The sequence below is a fragment of the Stegodyphus dumicola genome, chromosome X2 (assembly GCF_044657685.1).
Source record: "Stegodyphus dumicola isolate Sdum_Otavi_A_Nest chromosome X2, ASM4465768v1".
Taxonomy (NCBI): Eukaryota; Metazoa; Arthropoda; class Arachnida; order Araneae; family Eresidae; genus Stegodyphus; species Stegodyphus dumicola.
Window position 1 is genome coordinate 181,382,014 of NC_140781.1, and position 19,731 is coordinate 181,401,744.

At 37.3% G+C, this 19,731-nt stretch overlaps 1 protein-coding gene across 1 annotated transcript in view; it reads right to left on the reverse strand.

Moving 5' to 3' along the window:
* The window catches only part of LOC118189707 (heparan sulfate glucosamine 3-O-sulfotransferase 1-like), a 147,355-nt gene that overhangs the window by 14,663 nt on the left and 112,961 nt on the right, over positions 1-19,731 (reverse strand). The window contains exon 3 of the mRNA XM_085810058.1: positions 12,516-12,670. Within this exon, the coding sequence (XP_085666184.1) occupies positions 12,516-12,670 (155 nt within the window). The remainder of the gene's footprint in view (positions 1-12,515; positions 12,671-19,731) is intronic.

Genomic DNA, 19,731 nt, shown 5'->3' on the forward strand with positions numbered 1-19,731 from the left:
GGAGTAACTGAAACAGCACGGAGTGATATACCAGGGAAAGAAACATTATTTTGTTGGAAAATGGCTCCAGAGTATGTGTCATCAAAGGGTAATACAGCTGATCGCCGTATGTTATTAACATATCTCTACATTATTTATGTATATAATGACAAATAAGAGTGATTTGGATTATAAGACATAGCATTTCACAGCATCACCCAAAGAGTTTTGGCAGTGTGCCTCTTAAAAAAAAAAGCCCTGTGGGAAGGGCTAGCCGACATCCTCCATACGCGGATGCAGTGATCATCTGCATTGCTACTGAAGCGGCATTCATTACTGAAGATAATGCACTGCCAATCAGAAATCAATCACGCTGTACAAAGCACCTTTCTAAACGATGCTGCCGATGCAGACGTCTAAAGGTGCCGCATGAGCTGAAATCCTGATTCAGACGAGTGTCATAAAGTTGTGGAAGGTACTACAGATGGTACGGAAGAAATTATAGCACATTCTATCATGGGCAATGATGACGCTAGAACAATTAGGGATTGTTAGAAAATCAACCGAATTTTTTCCGGCATTTATAATTCTTGCGCTATCGAAGCCTACATTTCATCGAATATAATAACATGGAGGAACCATTCCTACCAGTATCTTTGTACGATCCTGTCTCTAAGACCGAAGTGGCAGCCTATTGTTCGACTTCACCACTCAGCTTCCCTCAGCCTGAAAATTCGGCTCTTCTTGAAGCCGTGCAATTTGTGTAAGGTCTCCGAGTGCATCGTAATGTTATTAGTTGTAGCCTACAAAAGAAACTAAAGGAACGATCAGCAAACTTTCCACAGCATGCAGCATTAGCTATTTATAAGGAGCCAGAAGGTCCCGCGCTATGATAGAAGTTAAGATTCATTGGCCAAGAAGCTTTAATTATTTGCATACTTGAGAAAGAAGATATTTTCATGTTAAACTTCGAGGTGATCCAATTATATTTTTGGAGAGCTTCCTTTCCCCACCGTCGAAAGAATGTAGCTGCCTTACAGAGGACGCATATTCTATCACCTGCCAACTGTAGATCTGGTTCAAAAGTATTCATACTGCAGCTAATTCGCTACCTAATTGGTAATGAACCATTCCCAGAAAACTTTTGATCGTTTAATACCAGCCATACAGATTAATGTGTGTGGAAACTAGGGAACGCAAAAGCATTACCCAACCGTGAGTCTGCTCACAGCAGGGCATCACGTTCGTCTACCCGATACAAATCAACAAGTGCATTGCAAATACATGTTAAAAGAAAAAGGCCCTGAAAATATATATGATCAAAATCACGGGCACTATCAGTCAAAGTGTGCTAAAATACGGGCATTTAATTAAAAAATTGACGCGCTGTCAGAAGACTATCACATGAGATTAAACAGATTCACTCTCGGCCTTCAAAAGATAGCTGTGTGTGACTCTAGAGTGACCAATACGAAGTCGGTTTAACATTACTTCTTCCCTTCGGTTTCTAATTGATTCCCAGTATTACTCAAGTTTCACATTTTTAAGCTTGTTATTGAGATGAACTAGCTGCCACTTAGGATTTTGTTCTTGATGTCCTTGTGGACATCCGTAAGTGGAACAAGCTGGCTGTAAAGATCAATAGCAGATTTAGCTGCGATGTCTGTGAGATCATTTCCTTTGATCCCTAAGTGACCGGCAACCCACAGTATGAAGTTTAAATTTAACTGTAGAACTTCAACAACTATATGATAGTGAGTTACAAATGCTGTCCCAACATAACTAGTTATCTTTGATCCATCTGCATAGGGAAAACGTACCTGCTATATTTATGTGTGTGCTCAAATTAAAAAGTTGTTTGTATAGGATCTCTTTTGTGTTTCTCTTGTCATGATGGTGGAAAACATGAAGGATTTAAATTTGCATATACTCCCAAGGCAGGATTTCAAAGTGTTGTGCTACTTAGGCGGATATATTAGACATTGAGTGTTCTTCAGTCAAAGAGTTAGCTCTTAAAGAAAATGAAGGCACACAAGATGGTCGTGCTTCAATCAGAAGGTCACATACATCATCAAGAAAACATGGCTTAATAGGATCGTCAGGTTGAGATAATACAACGGTTTACAATAACTAAGGAAAAATCACAAAAGTGGCGATAACTCGCTCAAAGCTATGCCAATCCCTATAAAATTTGAATATGTTATCAAATGAGAATTGCTGAGTAAAACTGCAGTCTACAAATTAGTGGCGCTTCAATCGAAATATCTCATCTACAAGGAGCATAAAATTGCATCCTTCAGAGGAAGCTTGCCAAATTCGCTGTGATACTGAGAAAAGAAGAAATCTGGATGGCCAATTTGTAATAATGACCTCCAGGCATCATTTGCCAGAAGACTGCGATGGAGAGCTATTGCGAGATTAGAGGCAGGACAAAGTCAGACAGAAATGTCCAGATGGCTAAATGTGAGTCCTTCTTCCGTTCATAGATTTTGGCAACAGTTTCTCAGCACAGAATTGGGCTTCCAGGAGTTTCAGCCAAGGTCGGCCAACTGCTACGACAAACACTGATAACCGATATTTGTTGTTATGCTCACGAAGGAATGGAACCGCAACTCCGACTTAACTCAGATCCTACTGCAGCCACTGAAATTTTGGAGTAAACATCAACCGTGCGTAGAAGGCTCCATGAAGGAGGTCTGTACACGAGGCGACCAGCCATTTCCGTGCCGCTCATGTAACGTCATAGAACGGAACGTTTTAGGTGAGCACGTAAACATGTCCACTGGACAGCGGATCAGTGGAGGGCTGTTCTCTTTAAGGATAAGTCCAGATTTAGCCTCCAAAGCAATTGTAGACATTATTTGATTTGGAGAAAACTTGAAACCCGTTATCATCCATCAAACATCCATGAAAGAGATGAATACGAAGGAGGCAGCGTCTGTGTTTGTGGTGGTATTTATTTTGGGTGGACGTACAGACCCCCATGTCTATCCATGTGGAACCATGGATATAAGACTATAAGAGGTGAACTCAGGACTATAAGAGGTGACATCCTTGATGCTTACGTGCGCTTTTATACTGGCGTAGTAGGTGATAATTTCCTGCTACAGAACGACAACGCTAGACCGCACAGAGTTCGCATCACGGATGATTATCTTCAGCAACACACAATTCAGGGCATGGAGTGGCCAGCTCAGACCTAAATCCTATAGAGCATGTTTGAGATGCTATAGGAAGAAGTATAGCTGCTCTCAATCCTCCTTTTCAGACCCCTGTCATGCTTACAACTACTTTGCAAAAGCAATGGCTTTCACTTTTTATGGAATTGATAGATTGAATAATTGACAGCATCGCACATCGCTGTATGTGTTGTACTGCTTAAAAGGGAGATCATACTCCATATTGAAAATAGATTTCCTATAACAAACTGACATATCCGATTTGTTCATTTTATATATATGCCAACTGTAAAAAACCATAAATGTCTGTAATTTCTTTTCATGTTATTTTATACCTTACTACGTGTTGTATAGTGTGGAGCAGTTTCATTCAAATCTACATATAACTTTTCGAGTAATCGTCATTTTTTGATTTTTCCTTAATCAATGAGAACCAGTGTATATTAAAATAATGTAGAAGACACACCTCCACATACCTGAACTCCTCATACTTGAACTATGAGTAACAGTTCATAAAAATAAGCATAAAGGCTCCGCACAGGAGATGTTCTGCATGAAGGAAGGCCAAATTTTGGTCAAACATCACCCCTAAAAGCTTCACTTCAGGTTGAACTGGAATCCCTGATCTACATTGCCCTCCAAAAGTTAAGGAACAACATGTTTTTGTGTCTAATTTGAGAATAAAGCAACATAGAAACAGGAAACTTGGAGCACATGTTCACTTAACAGTTCTTAAGTTTAACACAATGTTTCTTAAGTTTAACACGAACATGAATTACAACAAAAAACTGCATTCTTGGCAGAGAAATCCAGTCTTGGAGAAACAGTATATCACAGTTTTTTGAGGAAACATTAATTGGTAACATTGCAAAATTGGTTTCTAATAAGGAATGTGTCCACGCCTAGCTGCAAAGATTGGCGGCAGCGACGTTCCATACTGTCAATTAAGTTGCCGCTCAGTGAAATGGGAAGTAACGACCAGACACGGAGTAATCCTTGTTCAAGCTCATCTAAAGTTCTTGGAGGACGACCTAACGAAGCAACTTCCCTCCCAAGCTAGTCCCAAAGATGCTCTATCGGATTCAGGTCTGGGAATAGAGCTGGCCATTCCATCCGCTCCATACCATGACCCTCAAGATATTCTTCAGCAACCCGAGCACAGTGCGGTCGCGCATTGTCGTCCATCAGAGAAAATTCAGGACCAGTATATAAGCGACATATGGGCGGACATATTGATAAAGGATCTCGTCTCGATATCTCACACCGGTTAAAGTTCCTCCAAGGAACACATGCAGGTCGGTGGGACCACCGAGAGAGATCCCAGCCCAATTCATTATTCTATCACCTCTGTAAGTGTGTCTTTCCACAATGTAGGATTGGTTGTATCTGGTGCGTTGTTCCTTCCAGATCAGCTGACGACCTGAATCACTCAACAATGTGAACCTGGACTCGTCTGTGAAGAAAACAGGCGCCTATTGGTGACTGGTCCAGGAGACGGGTTCTATTTCTTAACATAAACGGGCACCTCTGTATCCTCGGGTCAAGGGGACAAAAACGACTGGTCGTCTTGCATACAGACTGTATTGTGCAGACATCTGCGCACTGTAGTAGCTGAGGTTCTTGTTCCTGTTGTCACTAAATGATCTGCCATGAGCTGAGGCATAGTGGTGTTACTCCTCCTTCGGGCCGAAACAGCTAAATAACTGTCTCCCGCAGCTCTTGTAACTCTAGATCTGCGTGGAACATGTCTGCTATACACAGAATCCTTGGATTCAAACTGATTCCATAGTCAGTGGACCACACTACGGGAGACATTGAGACGGCTAGAAGCATCAGCTTGTGACATCCCCATTTGCATCTATCCGATCGCCTGCCATCTCAACGAATCGGGAAAAAGACTTTTCCTGGACATTGATAGACTTTCCTGGATATTGTGAACAAAATTTCTGACAACAATCGAAGATCAATACTCCTGAACAAAACTTACAATCTTTACATTTTTCTGCAACTCCTATGTAAGTATTCATTTTTATAAACTAAAAGTGGTAGCTATTGATTTTGCATATATATTTTTAAACTTCGTTACTATCATGCTTATAAACTATGAATTTAAATGTTACTGACATTTTTGTAATGGTGAGCTTTGAAAAGCAGGCTGTTCCCTAAGTTTTGGAAGGCAATGTATAAGGATATGACTCAGGCTTACGATGGAATGGAACCGCAACTCGGACTTAACTCAGATCACTACTGCAGCCACTGAAAATTTGCAGTAAACATCAACCGTGCTTAGAAGGCTCCATGAAGGAGGTCTGTACACGAGGCGAAAAGCCATTTCCATGCCGCTCACGTAACGTCATAGAACGGAACGTTTGAGGTGATCACACAGTCTCGGATTCTACACACAGTCTTCTGTTTCGAAAACATAAATCCTTACTTGTCTGACCATTCCTGGATCCAGTTTAGAGCGATCTGTAATTGCCTCTCTACATGTCTCATTTTTGCCCCCACTACAGCTGATTTGCAGGTCATCAATGCGTAAAGATCCTAAACGGTGGAAAGAAGTTCCTACAAGAGAGAATTTGTTTTTAAACTGATCAAAATAACGATCAGCACACAGCATGACGCACATCATCTTCTTGTGTTCTGATAAAACAGAGGCAATCCTGACTTGAAAAGTCCTTGCCCTAAAAGCATTTTTAATGAAACTAGGGAGGTTGCCATGCAAGCCACTGGCATGAAAGTCACGGAGTATACCATCACCATGCCTTATCATAAGCTTCCCTATATCAAAAAAGACAGAGAGAAGATGATTTCTTTTCACAAAAGCTGTACGAATGAATGTTTCCAAAAGCAGCTTGTTATCCATGGTCGAAATTCCTTTACGGAAACTTCTCTGATAAGGCTACATAATATTATTCTTTTCCGAGAAATAGACAAGGTAGCTGTTAACCATTTTTTAAACAACCTGCATACGCAACTCGTACGTGCAATGCGCCGATGGTTGTAGGGTTTCTTCGCGCATTCGGTCTTAGGTGCAGGAATAACAACAGCTCTCCTCCATGCATTGTAAAAATATGCTTCTTCCATATGAGTCTATAAAAAAGCGAGAAGGACAGTCAATGATTTACAACGCAGATGCTTCAGCATTTGAGAAATCACACCATCTAAATCCGTGTTAGATCTATGTGTCTGCGATAAGCCTCTTTTCAGCTTAAGCATCGTAAAATAGTTACTGTTATAAGGCTCAGATTTGGAAAAGTTGAATGCAATGAGAATTTTCCCAGAGCGTAATAGAGAAATGTTGGTGTATAATTTCTATTGGAAGACATTGCAAGAAGTGTCTCAACAATAACGTTCGCAATTTCTTCTATGGTTCTTATCATTCGGCCATCTTTTCCAGAAAGGAAAGTGAGTGGTCTTTGTAGATTCTGCATGCTTTCTTAGCTCCTTCATATACTCGTTTACTTGGCATAGAAGATATTATTCCAGATATATAGGATATCCATGAATCTCTCTGGCTTTTACGTCTTACTTTCCTTACATATGCTTTGCTTGGCTCTTTTGAAGGCTATAAAATATGATTAAGTTGTTTACCTACATAAGGTTCCCCAAGTTTTCCTGTGCTGCTTCAGAGTTTCCTGTCACTCACAGTTCCACCATGGCTTTGGATATTTTAGTAGTTTTCCTGATGTCACAGATATACAGCCTACATCTGCCTGCATAATAATATCAGCAGCCGATTTTGCTACATCGTAAATGGGCACATCTTTAATCATTTGTTCAGTGATATCCGCAAAAAATGATAGGAATTCTCAATTTGTATAATCAAATATAATACAAGGGGATCGTGACATGGGATTTACTCCTTCTAGAGCTAGAATTAAAAAAATGGTAAATGATCGCTTTTATAAAGATAATTTCCTACACTAAATGAACAGAAAGGTAACTAGTGGTGAACAGACGAGAAATCAATAGCATGAAAGTTTTTTGTAGGTACGTGGAAGTAGGTATCTTGTCCATTACTGAGGAGACCGAGGCAATGATCTTCGATCATTTGCTATTTTCCTGCATCGAATGGTTATAGCTTGGAGGTTCGTTCTTAATAAAACTGAGCTAGAGGTGTAGTCAAATGACAGTAGAACTCCTGCATCCCCCTGACCTATCATCAGTATTATCTTTCCTGTTCAAATAATACTTTCGGGGCTTAATCTGTTACTCTGGTTTCAACAAATTTTCCTATATTGCTAATACACACGGTGATAGACACAGACCATGTGCTTAATGTTAACGAGGTTTTGGCGAAAATCACGACAGTTCCATGAAATGAGAGTGGCCATTATGAGTGATGTTTGTTCTTTGTCATGCATTTTTGGTTTTGTGCGGAAGTAAATTTTTGAGAATTTCTAACTCTCCCTCTACTTTCATTTCATATGAATCAAAAGAGACCAAAATCATATCACCAAATTAACAATTGCTACCACATCTGTGTTTGCTAATTTCTATCTTAGGGATATATTTTATTTGCTTTGAACTACTGTTTCTTTTTTCTGTATTCAAGTCGGTTTATCTTGTTTGACATTACTTATAGACTGATTTTTGGGTATTAACTGACGTTTGGGCGCTAACTCATGTTTGAGTTCCAACGGAAGAAGTTTATTTAGCAGCACTAGCGAAAGACATGCCTAATCGCGGATGAGTGCTTTCAAATATCCTTTTGGACATGCGTACCTAAATTTTACTGTAAAACACTGCCGGTGCGGCCCTCGTGGGACGTCGGGAGGGTATTTCTCTAGATAGTCTCGGGTTCCGTACTATACCTGAACAGTCTTTGACAGCCGCCCGGATGTCCGAACCTTACTTTCAACTATCCCTTTATTTTCTCTGTAAGCTATATTTCTCGTAACTTTCATAGCATAATTTCCCTTTCTGATTTCAATTTGGGACAATTGAGAAAGCTGCATGTTCACTCTTGCAATCTACGCACAGCGGAGTAGCGGTACAAGTATCACTACCGTGGCCGTCCATCGAACAACATGCGCACGCCAGTTACCAGGGCAAATTTTAGAGTGACCAAAACACTGGCACTGAAAACATCACATCGAGTTTGGAATATATGGTCTTGTGGGATAATTATCTTAATTACCTTAATACTCTTAGGCGAATCAGGCGGGTTGAAGGTCAGGATCACTTGCTTCGTGTTGATCAACTGACCTTATTTATGCATCTTGACCCGCCTGGCAGCATAGAGACACTCTTCTTCAGAAACAAACAGAAGGTCGACTTCCGAGATTACGCCTCTACAAAAGTTCAAAATTTTATGCGGCGAACATAGTTACATGAATTTTCACGAGCTTGGCTAACTGAAGAAGGGAAGCAGACTGGATGGCAGAAGTTATACCGATAAGCAATCCTCCTGTCCAGAGATGCTTTATATTTATTGGCTCACCAATGGAAGAATAATTATACTTATCAATTAAGAATACAGATAACTTTTGCATTTCTCCAGACGGGCTTGATACAAGAAGGAAACGTGAGCAGCTATTAGATTTATTAGCGTTTGCATCTATAAGTATATTTTTGACACTAGACTCCTTGGCGGATTCAGTATTTGGAAGGACGTGATTAGATTCCGGTTGTTTAATCATATTATATTTGAAGTTTGAAATAAAAAAGATTCCGATGCGACTGCCTCACCCGCCACGAAGCCGAATGAAGGAACAGATTCTTGTGTTATGGATCGCCGGACCTCTACGCAAACTGAAGCTCCATAGTAGGCTTAGCTTATCCCCAAACTGATGATATAAAGGTTGGGAGACCACCGATTGGTACCAGTGAAGGCAACTAAGTACCTCCCGTTTAGCTGAAGTAGAGGCTAAAGCGACGTGCTTGGGGACAGTACCTCGCCCCTCAACTACCAAGACCCTCCTTTCCAATGACACGACTCTCCACGCAAGGCAAACACTTGGGCAGTTTTCTCGCCACTCGAAGGTAGGTACAAGAGCTGTAATAGCATCTGATCACCAGCCCGAAACTCCAAAGAGGGAAACCACAAGGGTGAAAATAAAATTGAGAGCAGTAGAGAAGAGGAGGGGAATAGCAAAAGGGGAAAGATCACTAGGGTTCCGGTGTCAAGATACCGTCTCACCAAGACAATGATCCCCTGAAGGGCTAGGGTACCTCGGTATTGTCCCACCCCACTCACAGAGTGAGCCTCCGAGGTGCTTAAACAAAAAATGAAAAAGTATTGTATTTTAGTATCATATCATAAGAAACTAAGTTTCTGCAACAACTTGATTATTGCAATACATTTTTTAAAACTTGATATTTCCTTCTACCGAGGAAAACTAAATAATAATGAAATGAAAATTTCCTATCACGAATCAGTGTATTAAATCTGTGAAAAAATCAAATGTGTAACATGTAATTTCTATTGCACGCAGTCAAAAATATCAGCTGAAAAGTGATTGAATAACTAAGAGCGTGCAATTTAATTTACCTTCCAAAGTGACAAAAAAAAAAAAAAAAAAAAAAAAAAAAAAAAAAAAAAAAAAAAAAGCATGCAAAAGTTCTATTTTACACAATGTCTTGCATACCTATAACAAAAACTTCTAAGAAATATGTGATTATAACACTTGAGAGGTAATCCATTCACAGAATGAAAAACTGCGTTAAAGAAGACCAATTTAAATCACACACATACAGTTAATAATTACTAATTCACACCATAGACATACAATTCAAAAAGGAATTCTACCTTTTTAGAAGACACATGAAGCTTTTCAATAGGACTGTATCTTTTCATGAGTTTTTAAATTTTACAGTGAAAAGGTAAGCTATGTATGACATTTTAAAATAGTTTTTTTCATTTAAAAGTAAACTATAACATAACAATAATTAGGTACAAAGGAAACTACGCATATAATTTAACTATGGAAACCATGCATACCTTTCGCAACAAAGCACAAAAAATAAACGAATCCCAATGTACAAAAAGATCAATGAACAAGTTCACTGCCATAAAACTTTTAATGAACAAAAGCAAATAAATGAAGAATAATGTATTAAATAATTTTAATAATATTTAAGTTTTAGCACAAATGATATGATATGTAAGAAAATAAAAAAAAAAAAAAAAGAAAAAGAAATTTGGTAATTTAAAAATACCGAAGAAATCTCCTAAGAAAATTCTATGAAGTATTATGAAAGTAAAATATCGAAAGAAATTCTGCCGTTTAAATATATAATATACAATTTTAAAAAATCTAAAGATTTCTAAGAAGTAAAATATCGAAAGAAATTCTGCCGTTTAAATATATAATATACAATTTTAAAAAATCTAAAGATTTCTAAGAAGTAAAATATCGAAAGAAATTCTGCCGTTTAAATATATAATATACAATTTTAAAAAATCTAAAGATTTCTTTAAATTAAGTGATGAATGGTTAAACTGAAAGAGTGATATATGTATATCACTCACAAAATCTTCCTTAAGATTTTGTGAAAGTAACGCAGTCGATTCAGAAGCTAAACTGAAAAGAGGTTATGGAACATTTCAAAGTAAATCTGCAGATATAAACTATGGTGGGAAACTAGACGAAAGAAAGACTCAAGAACTGCAGTAAAACGAGTTAGGATCCATAAGTTCGAAGACTAGGTCCGTAGTCCTAAATCTTTACAGTGAAGCACAACCACTACATTTCAGTGATTACAGTTATTACAGTGAGGCACAACCACCTTCATAATAAGTTTCTGTAGCATCACTAAACTTGTTCAACAGCTTGTAAAGTTCCTTTTGAACTACTACTCGGAAGCCATTATTTGAGATATCTTTCAGGTCAATTACGTGTTGCATTTTTCAGCTCATTCGCGCAGAAAAGCCAATGATCCTTCAGTCCAAATGTTTTAAAATTTTTAATTTCCCACCACCACGCAAAGGTGACATGTCTTATCCTTAAGACAACTCAGGTAACCGGGAATGAAGTAGAAATCAGGGATTTGTGTTAGGTGAGAAAGGACGAGTCTTCCTGTTTTGGCGAGCAATTCGAAAGGCAGGAGCTAATTGTCTGGAGGCGGTATCGTTGTTGCGTAACACTTCCCGCCTCTTATCCATCCAAAGCCGAGATTCAGTATGAACGCTGAGCCTCGCAATATAAAAATTCCCAAATCCTGATCTTGTTTTTTGATTCGATCTTTGCAGAAGTTTTGCTTGCATAATCAATTTCTCAACTTCCACATAGATGATTATTCTTGATATGCGGAAAGAACGAGAAATGCCGACCCCTTTTCGTTCATTTTGGCTTTGCTAAGCAGATGAGAGTCTTTATCGGCAGCAATCATAAGATCACCTGCTATTTCATACGTATAACCAGCAAGTCTTCCATTATCATGCACTAAACAATAATAATCTACTTCATAATCGAATTTTGTGTCACGAATTTTGTGAATTTGTTTGTCTTTATACACGGACTGTCAGATATCCTTGACAGTGGGATTGTTTTATGGATCATTTGTTATCTGCTGGCTCTTAAAATCCCAACAGCTTACGGAAGTTTCTCACCATTTTACATGATATGATCGGTAGTTACATTCACAGTCTTCCACATCTTCCCTAGGATTACTGAAAACGTTGATAGCATTCAAAGGTTTTTTAAACAGGCTAAAAGGTAGACACTGTATACCTGTTTCCGTATTTGGCAGAATTCCATTGGAAACCTACGCAAATGCATTCCCGCTCTGCTCAACAAATTAATTTTTTTACATGCTGCCATCGGTAAAACACTTGGCTCGGAATACTCAGGTGTACCAGACGAATCGTATTACGTGAACGAGCGAAACAGCTCCTCCACACAATGAGATTCAGTTTGAATTCAGTCGAGGAATAACTGATGAGTTTATTAAAATGTGTGTTCTCCGGTGCATCCAGGATCCTAAATTTTGAGTATCACCACATAAAAAAGTTATGAAATGCTTATAAAATACCTTTCCTTTCATTGATTTTTTTTCGAAAATATGTTAGCATGTTATAGAGCTACATGAATAACAGTAATATAAATTTAATAATTTCTTAACTCTATAAATAATGAAAGAATTTTATGACATTATTACATGCAAATATTCCAGTAATCACAGATGAAAAATTTCATTTAATAATATTAAAAAGGCAATGCAATATAATAAAAATTTTAAACTTCATTCAGAGTGTGGAAATATAGCAATAATTTATTTTCCAATAATATTTCTTAAAAATAATTTTAAAAAATTTAAAAATTAACAATGAAATATGAATCGCACACTTTTAGATCCACAACAGTGCTCTTAGTGAAAGTTTTGATTCTAAGCTATTACTCAAACAATTACCTCGTCTGATGCTTTCTGAATGGATGGATGCAAATTGAGGAATTCCAAAAGAGCTCGGGTTCCGCATTTTCGTACGCCAATGATAATGCACTGAGGAAGGCGACGTTTCGTGCGAGGGAACCGCACACGATCTCTCATGCTCTCCACAGCCTCATCTACACATAAAATATATGAAAAGACTCTTAGTATACAAGAATAAAGTGTACGCGAAAATGACTGAGACACTGCGATCATAAATCAAACGAAATGCTATGATAATATTCTAGCAAGTTGATGTAAAGAATGAATAAAGATATTCCTTTCTCGCACCCTCATCTATCAACAAAATGATACATTAATTACAAATTCTCTAAATCTCTTTATTAGCAAAGGTATAAATTGTAAAATATTTTAAAACTTTGCCTTCAAAAACTGTGTAAATTTATACGAATTACCCTATTTTCGCACTGAGAAGTTGAAATTGAATTTTACATTTAAAACTCAGTTATCATCAAAAGACATTCAATGACTCATATGACATGAAGGTATACGTTAATGTTAATTCTGATGTCGATAAAATAAAATAATTGCATTAATGTCAGACTGAAATAATCCATAAACCTGCTAGCCAGATCAAAACACTGAATAAAAATAAACTCTTCACATCATTCAATATCAGTTTAATTCGATTAATAATTAAACAAATTAATTGAAGGTTTTGTTACAAGGAAGAATTTCCAAAATTGAACGCTCAATTATTTTCAAAAAACTACTTGTGAATCTGCTCATATAAAAGTACATATAATAGTAGCTGCTAATATTATATAACATTAGCTGCTAATATTCTACAGATACTTTTAAAAATCACTAAATTTGGGGTTTTGATCACAGTGGCGAACTTTCTGACACAATTTGACAGAATTACAAAATTTCATAAACTTTCCAAAATATAACTGCATTATCAAATGCAGTTAAAATATATCAAATGCAGTTAGATTGCATATTTTCAATTTTGTTTTCACATCAATTTAACATTTAATTGCTTTAATGTTATGCGCTTCTAAATAAACAAAAGCATCTACATTTTCTTACTGACTCCTCTAATTCTGATAATTTCAATGTTTCGTCAGGGAAGCTTTCTGAGTTGTTTTTAAACAAAACTGGAATCTCCATTTACGTAAGCTTTACACTGATTCGGAAAGGTAAAAATACAGTTGACTCTACATATTCAAAAAGAAAACTATTAAGTTAACTGCTAAATTCCAATAAAGAAAACAAAAATAAGAAATAAGAAAGATGTAATGTTTTTAGTCACCAAAGGCACATTTTCTCTCAGGATTAACCGCAATTTAAGAATTTTTTTCTTTCGATAACCTTAAGCCCTGAAAATACTCTAAATATACTATATATATATATATATACATACAAGGTTATTCTAAATTGTTTTTAGAAATTAACAGGGATGATAGTACCCATCGAAACGAGCAATAATTACCATAGAACATAGAGGCGCATTCTACTCTGAGGGGCAGAAAAGAGGAAAGTAGAAACGCATTGAGAAGAACAAGGAGATTGTCTCCTAAGACTATCAAGAATTAACCATATGCAAATTTGCATTGAGAAGAACCAGCATTTTGCTTTTAGTTGGTACTGGAGAAAGCCAATCAGAGCAAACAGCGTCCTTGATAATATCGTGAACAACACAACATCATCTCTTCAAGTATTACCTTGATAACATCGTCCGAAACGTTTCGTGAATGCTATGGCGGAGTAAACGCACGAGGAATTGGCAGATATTAACTTCACGTACGGTGAAACAAAAGGCCCACCAGGGGCCAAGCGGTAAAGTCGCTGAACACTGGTAGTTCGGTCCGAGGTTCGAATCCCGCGAATGTGCTGGCTGCATGGGTATTTTCGTGGTTTTCCCCATGTATAACGTATATACGAGCCAGTTTCCCTTAGAAAGTCCTACACGAAGGCATCCCTCCCCTTAGGCAGATAGCCCTAGTGTGCTTTGCCATAATTAAATACACAACCACCACCACCGGTGAAACAAAAGGGAATGGAAGCGAAGCACGAAGATTGTACGAACAGCGGTTTCCAATTCGTCGGATTCCAAATCATCCAACCTTACCCTATGTTTATTGTAAACCGCTTCATTTGCCATCTTACAAAGCAATGCAGGACGTTCGCGAATGCCAGAAATGGAACAGCGAGTTTTAACTAGATTTGAATCAGCTCCTTCCAAAAGTACGCGAAGGGGTGCCATACGAAATGGGTATTTCTCAGCACAGTTGGTGTGGCGTATTTTACACGAGGAACGCATGCACCCCTACCATGTACAAAAAGTGCAATCTTTGGGCACAGATGATTATCCTTGTCTCGGGTAGGCTTTGTGCAGTGGATGCTTGGAATGAGGAATAACGATCCACGAATTTCCCCATTAATATTATTTAGTGATTCAGCTATTTCAATGTGCACATTCAACATGTTTAGTCAGACATTTTCAGGCATTTTAAGGCATTTTCAATGTGCACATTCAACATGTTTAGTCAGACAGTAATCTCCACTGCACTACCTCTCATAAACACGAGCAGAAATTTTCCGCCAACGTCTGGGCAGGTATCCTAGGTGATTACCTGGTAGGCCTTTACATCGTCCCAGACGTCTTAACTGGCGCAACATACTGTATCTTTCTGGAACATGTGCTTCCCAGTTTATAGCAGGTGTTCCGGTCACCATCCAGAGAAACATGTGGTTTATGTACGATGGAGCCCCAGCACACCTTTCCGTCACAGCCCGTAACTTTTTGAATGCCGCATATCCCGCAAGATGGATCGGACGTGGCGGACCTGTGGCTTGGAATCCTCGCTCACCGTACCTCAACCCACTGGACATTTTCTTCTGAGGTCACATGAAATCCTTAGTGTATGAGACGACTGTGGACTCACTGAAGATCTCGTGGCGAGAATCGATGTTGCCGCGGACAAAATTAACACAATACCAGGAATCTTCGAGAGGGTGCGCCAGTCGTTCCTTCGTCGAAGTCAACTGTGCAACGACACGCGTGATCGGCATCTGAGCACTTTCGGTGAGTTTTTAACTAAACAATAAATCTGATTGCGCAACTTTTGGTCTCGTACATTCGCTTTCCCAACACTGGTGTTTACTCGTTTGCATTTTCACACACTTGTAAATTCAGATTGGAATTCTAATATTCCTCTTTTCTGCCTCTCACAGTGGAATGCGACCCTATGTTCTATAATTATTGCTCGTCTGAATAGGTACTATCACCCCCTCTCTCTCGATATATATATATATATATATATATGTATGTATGTATATATATTACTTAAACTGCTGTCACGTTCTCTGTAAATATTTCCATTATTGCAACCTGCAAATAACTATCATACTTTGAATTTTACAATATAGCTTTATTTGGCCGTATTCAGGATTCAATATTGTCTGCCTACTGTTTCAGTATTATATATCTAGACACTGAATATCTTTACGCAATACGGTATCGAACATACTTTAACAGAACTGTAAAAGGTATTGAAGTCTAAAATCTAATTTCTGAGATTTTAAAAGATTATTAATATATTACGTTTGATGAAATAATGGAAAAAGTCATCTCATCATCTGAAGAGACTGACGGTAAAAATAAATCAATGATGTATATGAAAGTGGATACTCATGTTTCCTTAAATAATGAATCTGAAAAGAATTATTTATCACAGGATTAAGACGAAATACAAGACAAAAAAAAAATGTTTTCCAAAATAAATTTAAGCAGCATTCCAAAAATTCCAAATTAAATTGAATTAAATTAAATTAAAATTAATTTAATAATTTAATTAAATTTAATAAATTTGATTCATTTTTATAATTTAAACATTAATTAAATTTAATCAATTTTTAATTTAATTAAATCGTAAAATTTCTAGCACTTTGGTCATTGAGAGAAGAAAGATCCAAATGTATGATGATTTAGAAAAAAATGAGGAAACTCAGGAATTTTAAAGAAAAACTAGCTCGAATTCATCTTATCCATGGAATCACATTATACCCCCGTTACGAAAATTCTTAGTTTTTTCGCAGAGCACTGAACTTAGGTTGATCTAAATACGTTCAGCGGTTTTACAGCTTGTTTGCTAGTCGGTTTGAGTTTCGTCAAGTTGTAATACGATTCAGGCCGCTAAATGTTGCTGGTTTAAAACCGGTAACCGCTTTTATCTTTTATATCGTATCTCATCTGTGAGAACTGTAATATTTTGCAAACCGTCGTGTTAGGACAACCCCTAATCCTGCAGGTTGTTTCTAGAACTAGATGCTTGGGCAAGCAGAAAAAAAAAAAAAAAAAAAACGTTTAACCCACTGATTTTCAAACGGTAAAAAAAAAAAAAAAATTATATGCGTTACGAAAATTCTGGAGTGTTGCGAGGAAAAGTATTGGGAAATCCGAGCACATATAGAACAGGTTTGTGTACTAAAAATTTAATACTGCTATTTATTTATATTAGAGAATTGAAAATACATGTACTACAAACAAAAAAGTAATTAATATATAATTCAGGATAATTTTACACTATTGCTGCAGTTCAATGGGAAACATTGGCTTGTTTACTTCTGCACGGTTTTCAACGCGGACAGATAGCAGACAGATACATTCGCAATTCTTTGTCTACAGAAAGTTCGTCTACAGAAGTCAATCACGTTTCTTATTTTTGATCCTAGCGAGTGCTGAAAATCCCTGTTCGCACAAATATGTAGTTGTAAACGAAAGCAGTACAGATATGGCATGTTCCGATAGCACTGAGAACTCTTCTTTTAGTAACATCCAGAACTGAAGTCAACGTTTGTTCGCTAAATTTGAGCTTCAAAGTTCGATCAGCCTGAAGTTCGTTCAACTCTTCTGCCTCTTGTAATAGTCAACGTTTTGTGTCCTCAGTAATAACGGCAAAGTGATTACGAACCCAATCGCATTCGTTCACATTTAGGGAAGACAACTAGTATTCATTTTATCCTCCACCACTGAAAGATGTTTTAAAATGATACTAGAACAGACGTCAGTCTCATCTATGAGAAGAATCATGTCAAGTTCACCCTTCTCAAAATTTGGCTTATTGCATTTTTCTTAAGAACCCATTCAGGTTGACACTAGACGTAGGAATATTCAATTCCTTTCCCTTCATACTGTCATTAAGAATATTCAGATGTCCAAAAATATCATCTAGGTATGCAGTTTTGGAATACATTTTTTGGCGCTGATGAGGGCAACAAACTTAGGCTTTAATCTGGCAAAAATTTGTAACAATTCTTTTTTATGTTCATAAAGTCTAGAGAGTCCCTTCCTTCTGACAGCCAGCGAATTTCGGTGTGAATGACCAAAGTATCGTGAACAGCTCCTGCTTTCTGGCATATAATTTTCAGACCTGTAGTTTTCAGAGTTCTACTTTTAGTGCAAGTAACCATTCGTACAACTGAATTCATTACATTCTTTAGATCTTCAGGAATGGTTTTTGCCAAAAGTTTCCTGATGTGGAAAATAATGCGTAGATACAATGTAAGGAAAATCTTGCTTTAATCTTGAAATAAAACATTTCATTTGACCAGTCACAGTCGGGGAGCCATCAGTGCACACTGAAATGCAGTTTTTACAACACAATTCATTCTCTGCCAATGTAAATGTCATACAGTTACTGGTTGTCTGATCTTATTGTCGTCAAATTGAATTCTTTGCACGCAAGCAACAATTCAGCAAGCGATTCTCCGTTTAAAAATCTGACACAACTCATTAATTCACATGTTTTGCTTATATCTGTTGATTCGCCAATCTGAAGTGCAAGTTTTGCACCATCATTTAATTTTGAATATCATCTGATATGTCCTCTATGCTGCGAGCAAAAGTATCATTTGACAAATTTATTTTTTATACCTCCCTCTCAGCAGCCCCCCATAACATGAATTTTATTATTTCTTTACAAGCATGTAAAATCAGTGTTTCTATAGCTGTTTGTGGCTACATTACACTACCAATTACTTCTGCTATTTTATAGCTCGCTACTAGTGCTTTTTCAGGAGTTAGAGTTATTTTATTCATTACCTTAGCTTTTCTAACTTGAGATGACAATACGCGTTATCTTTCTTTTCTAAATGACTGCGTTTTGTTGTCAAGTGGCTTTTTAATTTGCTTGGAATCATACATTCATCGCTGAATTTGTCGCTGCATACAACAGATACATAAACTTTACGTTTTAGATATTCGGTATATGTAAATCCGTAGCTAAAATAAATAAGCTTTCTTATACTTGCACATAACATCAGACGATAATACATCTAACCCAGTAGATCAACTGTTCTATCAATGGCAAAAAGAAACCACAAGACGGTGCGTAATTCTCTGTGTAAGTGGCGTAGTAATACTTGATTCGGATGAATCATGCGTCCTCTTTTCACCAAGTGCAATTTCTTCACTGGTGTTTACTCGTTTGCATTTAGCAACTAAGAACTTAACTAAGAACTGTCTTAACTAAGAACTTCTCTATATTACACAAAAACTATAGTTTTGTCACCTTTATGATGACACGAAGTACCGTGCCTATCATCAATCAACTGGACAAAGTTTGGATACATGCAAATCGTTCCGTTTCTGACTGATTACTGAACTGAAAGTGACATCATAGTTGTCAAATGGACAAAACAGAATAGTAATGTTAAGTTCTGAAAATGTGGTACGCAGCATAAAAGTGGTCACTTGTCTCCCCAAATCCATTCCGTCCCTTTTTCCCTGTGTGTGTATTGCAAATTTCTGACCATTTTCGTTACTAAGAATTGGAAGGGAAGGCTCTTCCTCTCTGCATTTGTCTTGAAAGAAGGAGATGTACAAGCTGAAAGCGGTGTCCAATCACGAATCCATTGATTCTCTTTACTCATTTTGAAAAAGTGATCTCTTTCTGACTAAACAAAACAAGGCAGTAAAGTAGTATTAGCGAAAGGAAAAGAACTGGTGTCAAGATAACATTTTCCAGCTAACAATGCAATTATTTCAATGCATTTTAGTACTGCATACATTTTAATCGAAAACATTACTTAAAAGAAATTGATAGAAATTACTATGGTTATTCAAATTACATAGTATTAAGCTATAGAAATAATATTTTGCGAGACGATACGAGGTGAGGTCGTACAACGTATAATTTCTCAAGGCAGTCGCATGCCTGGTATACATAGG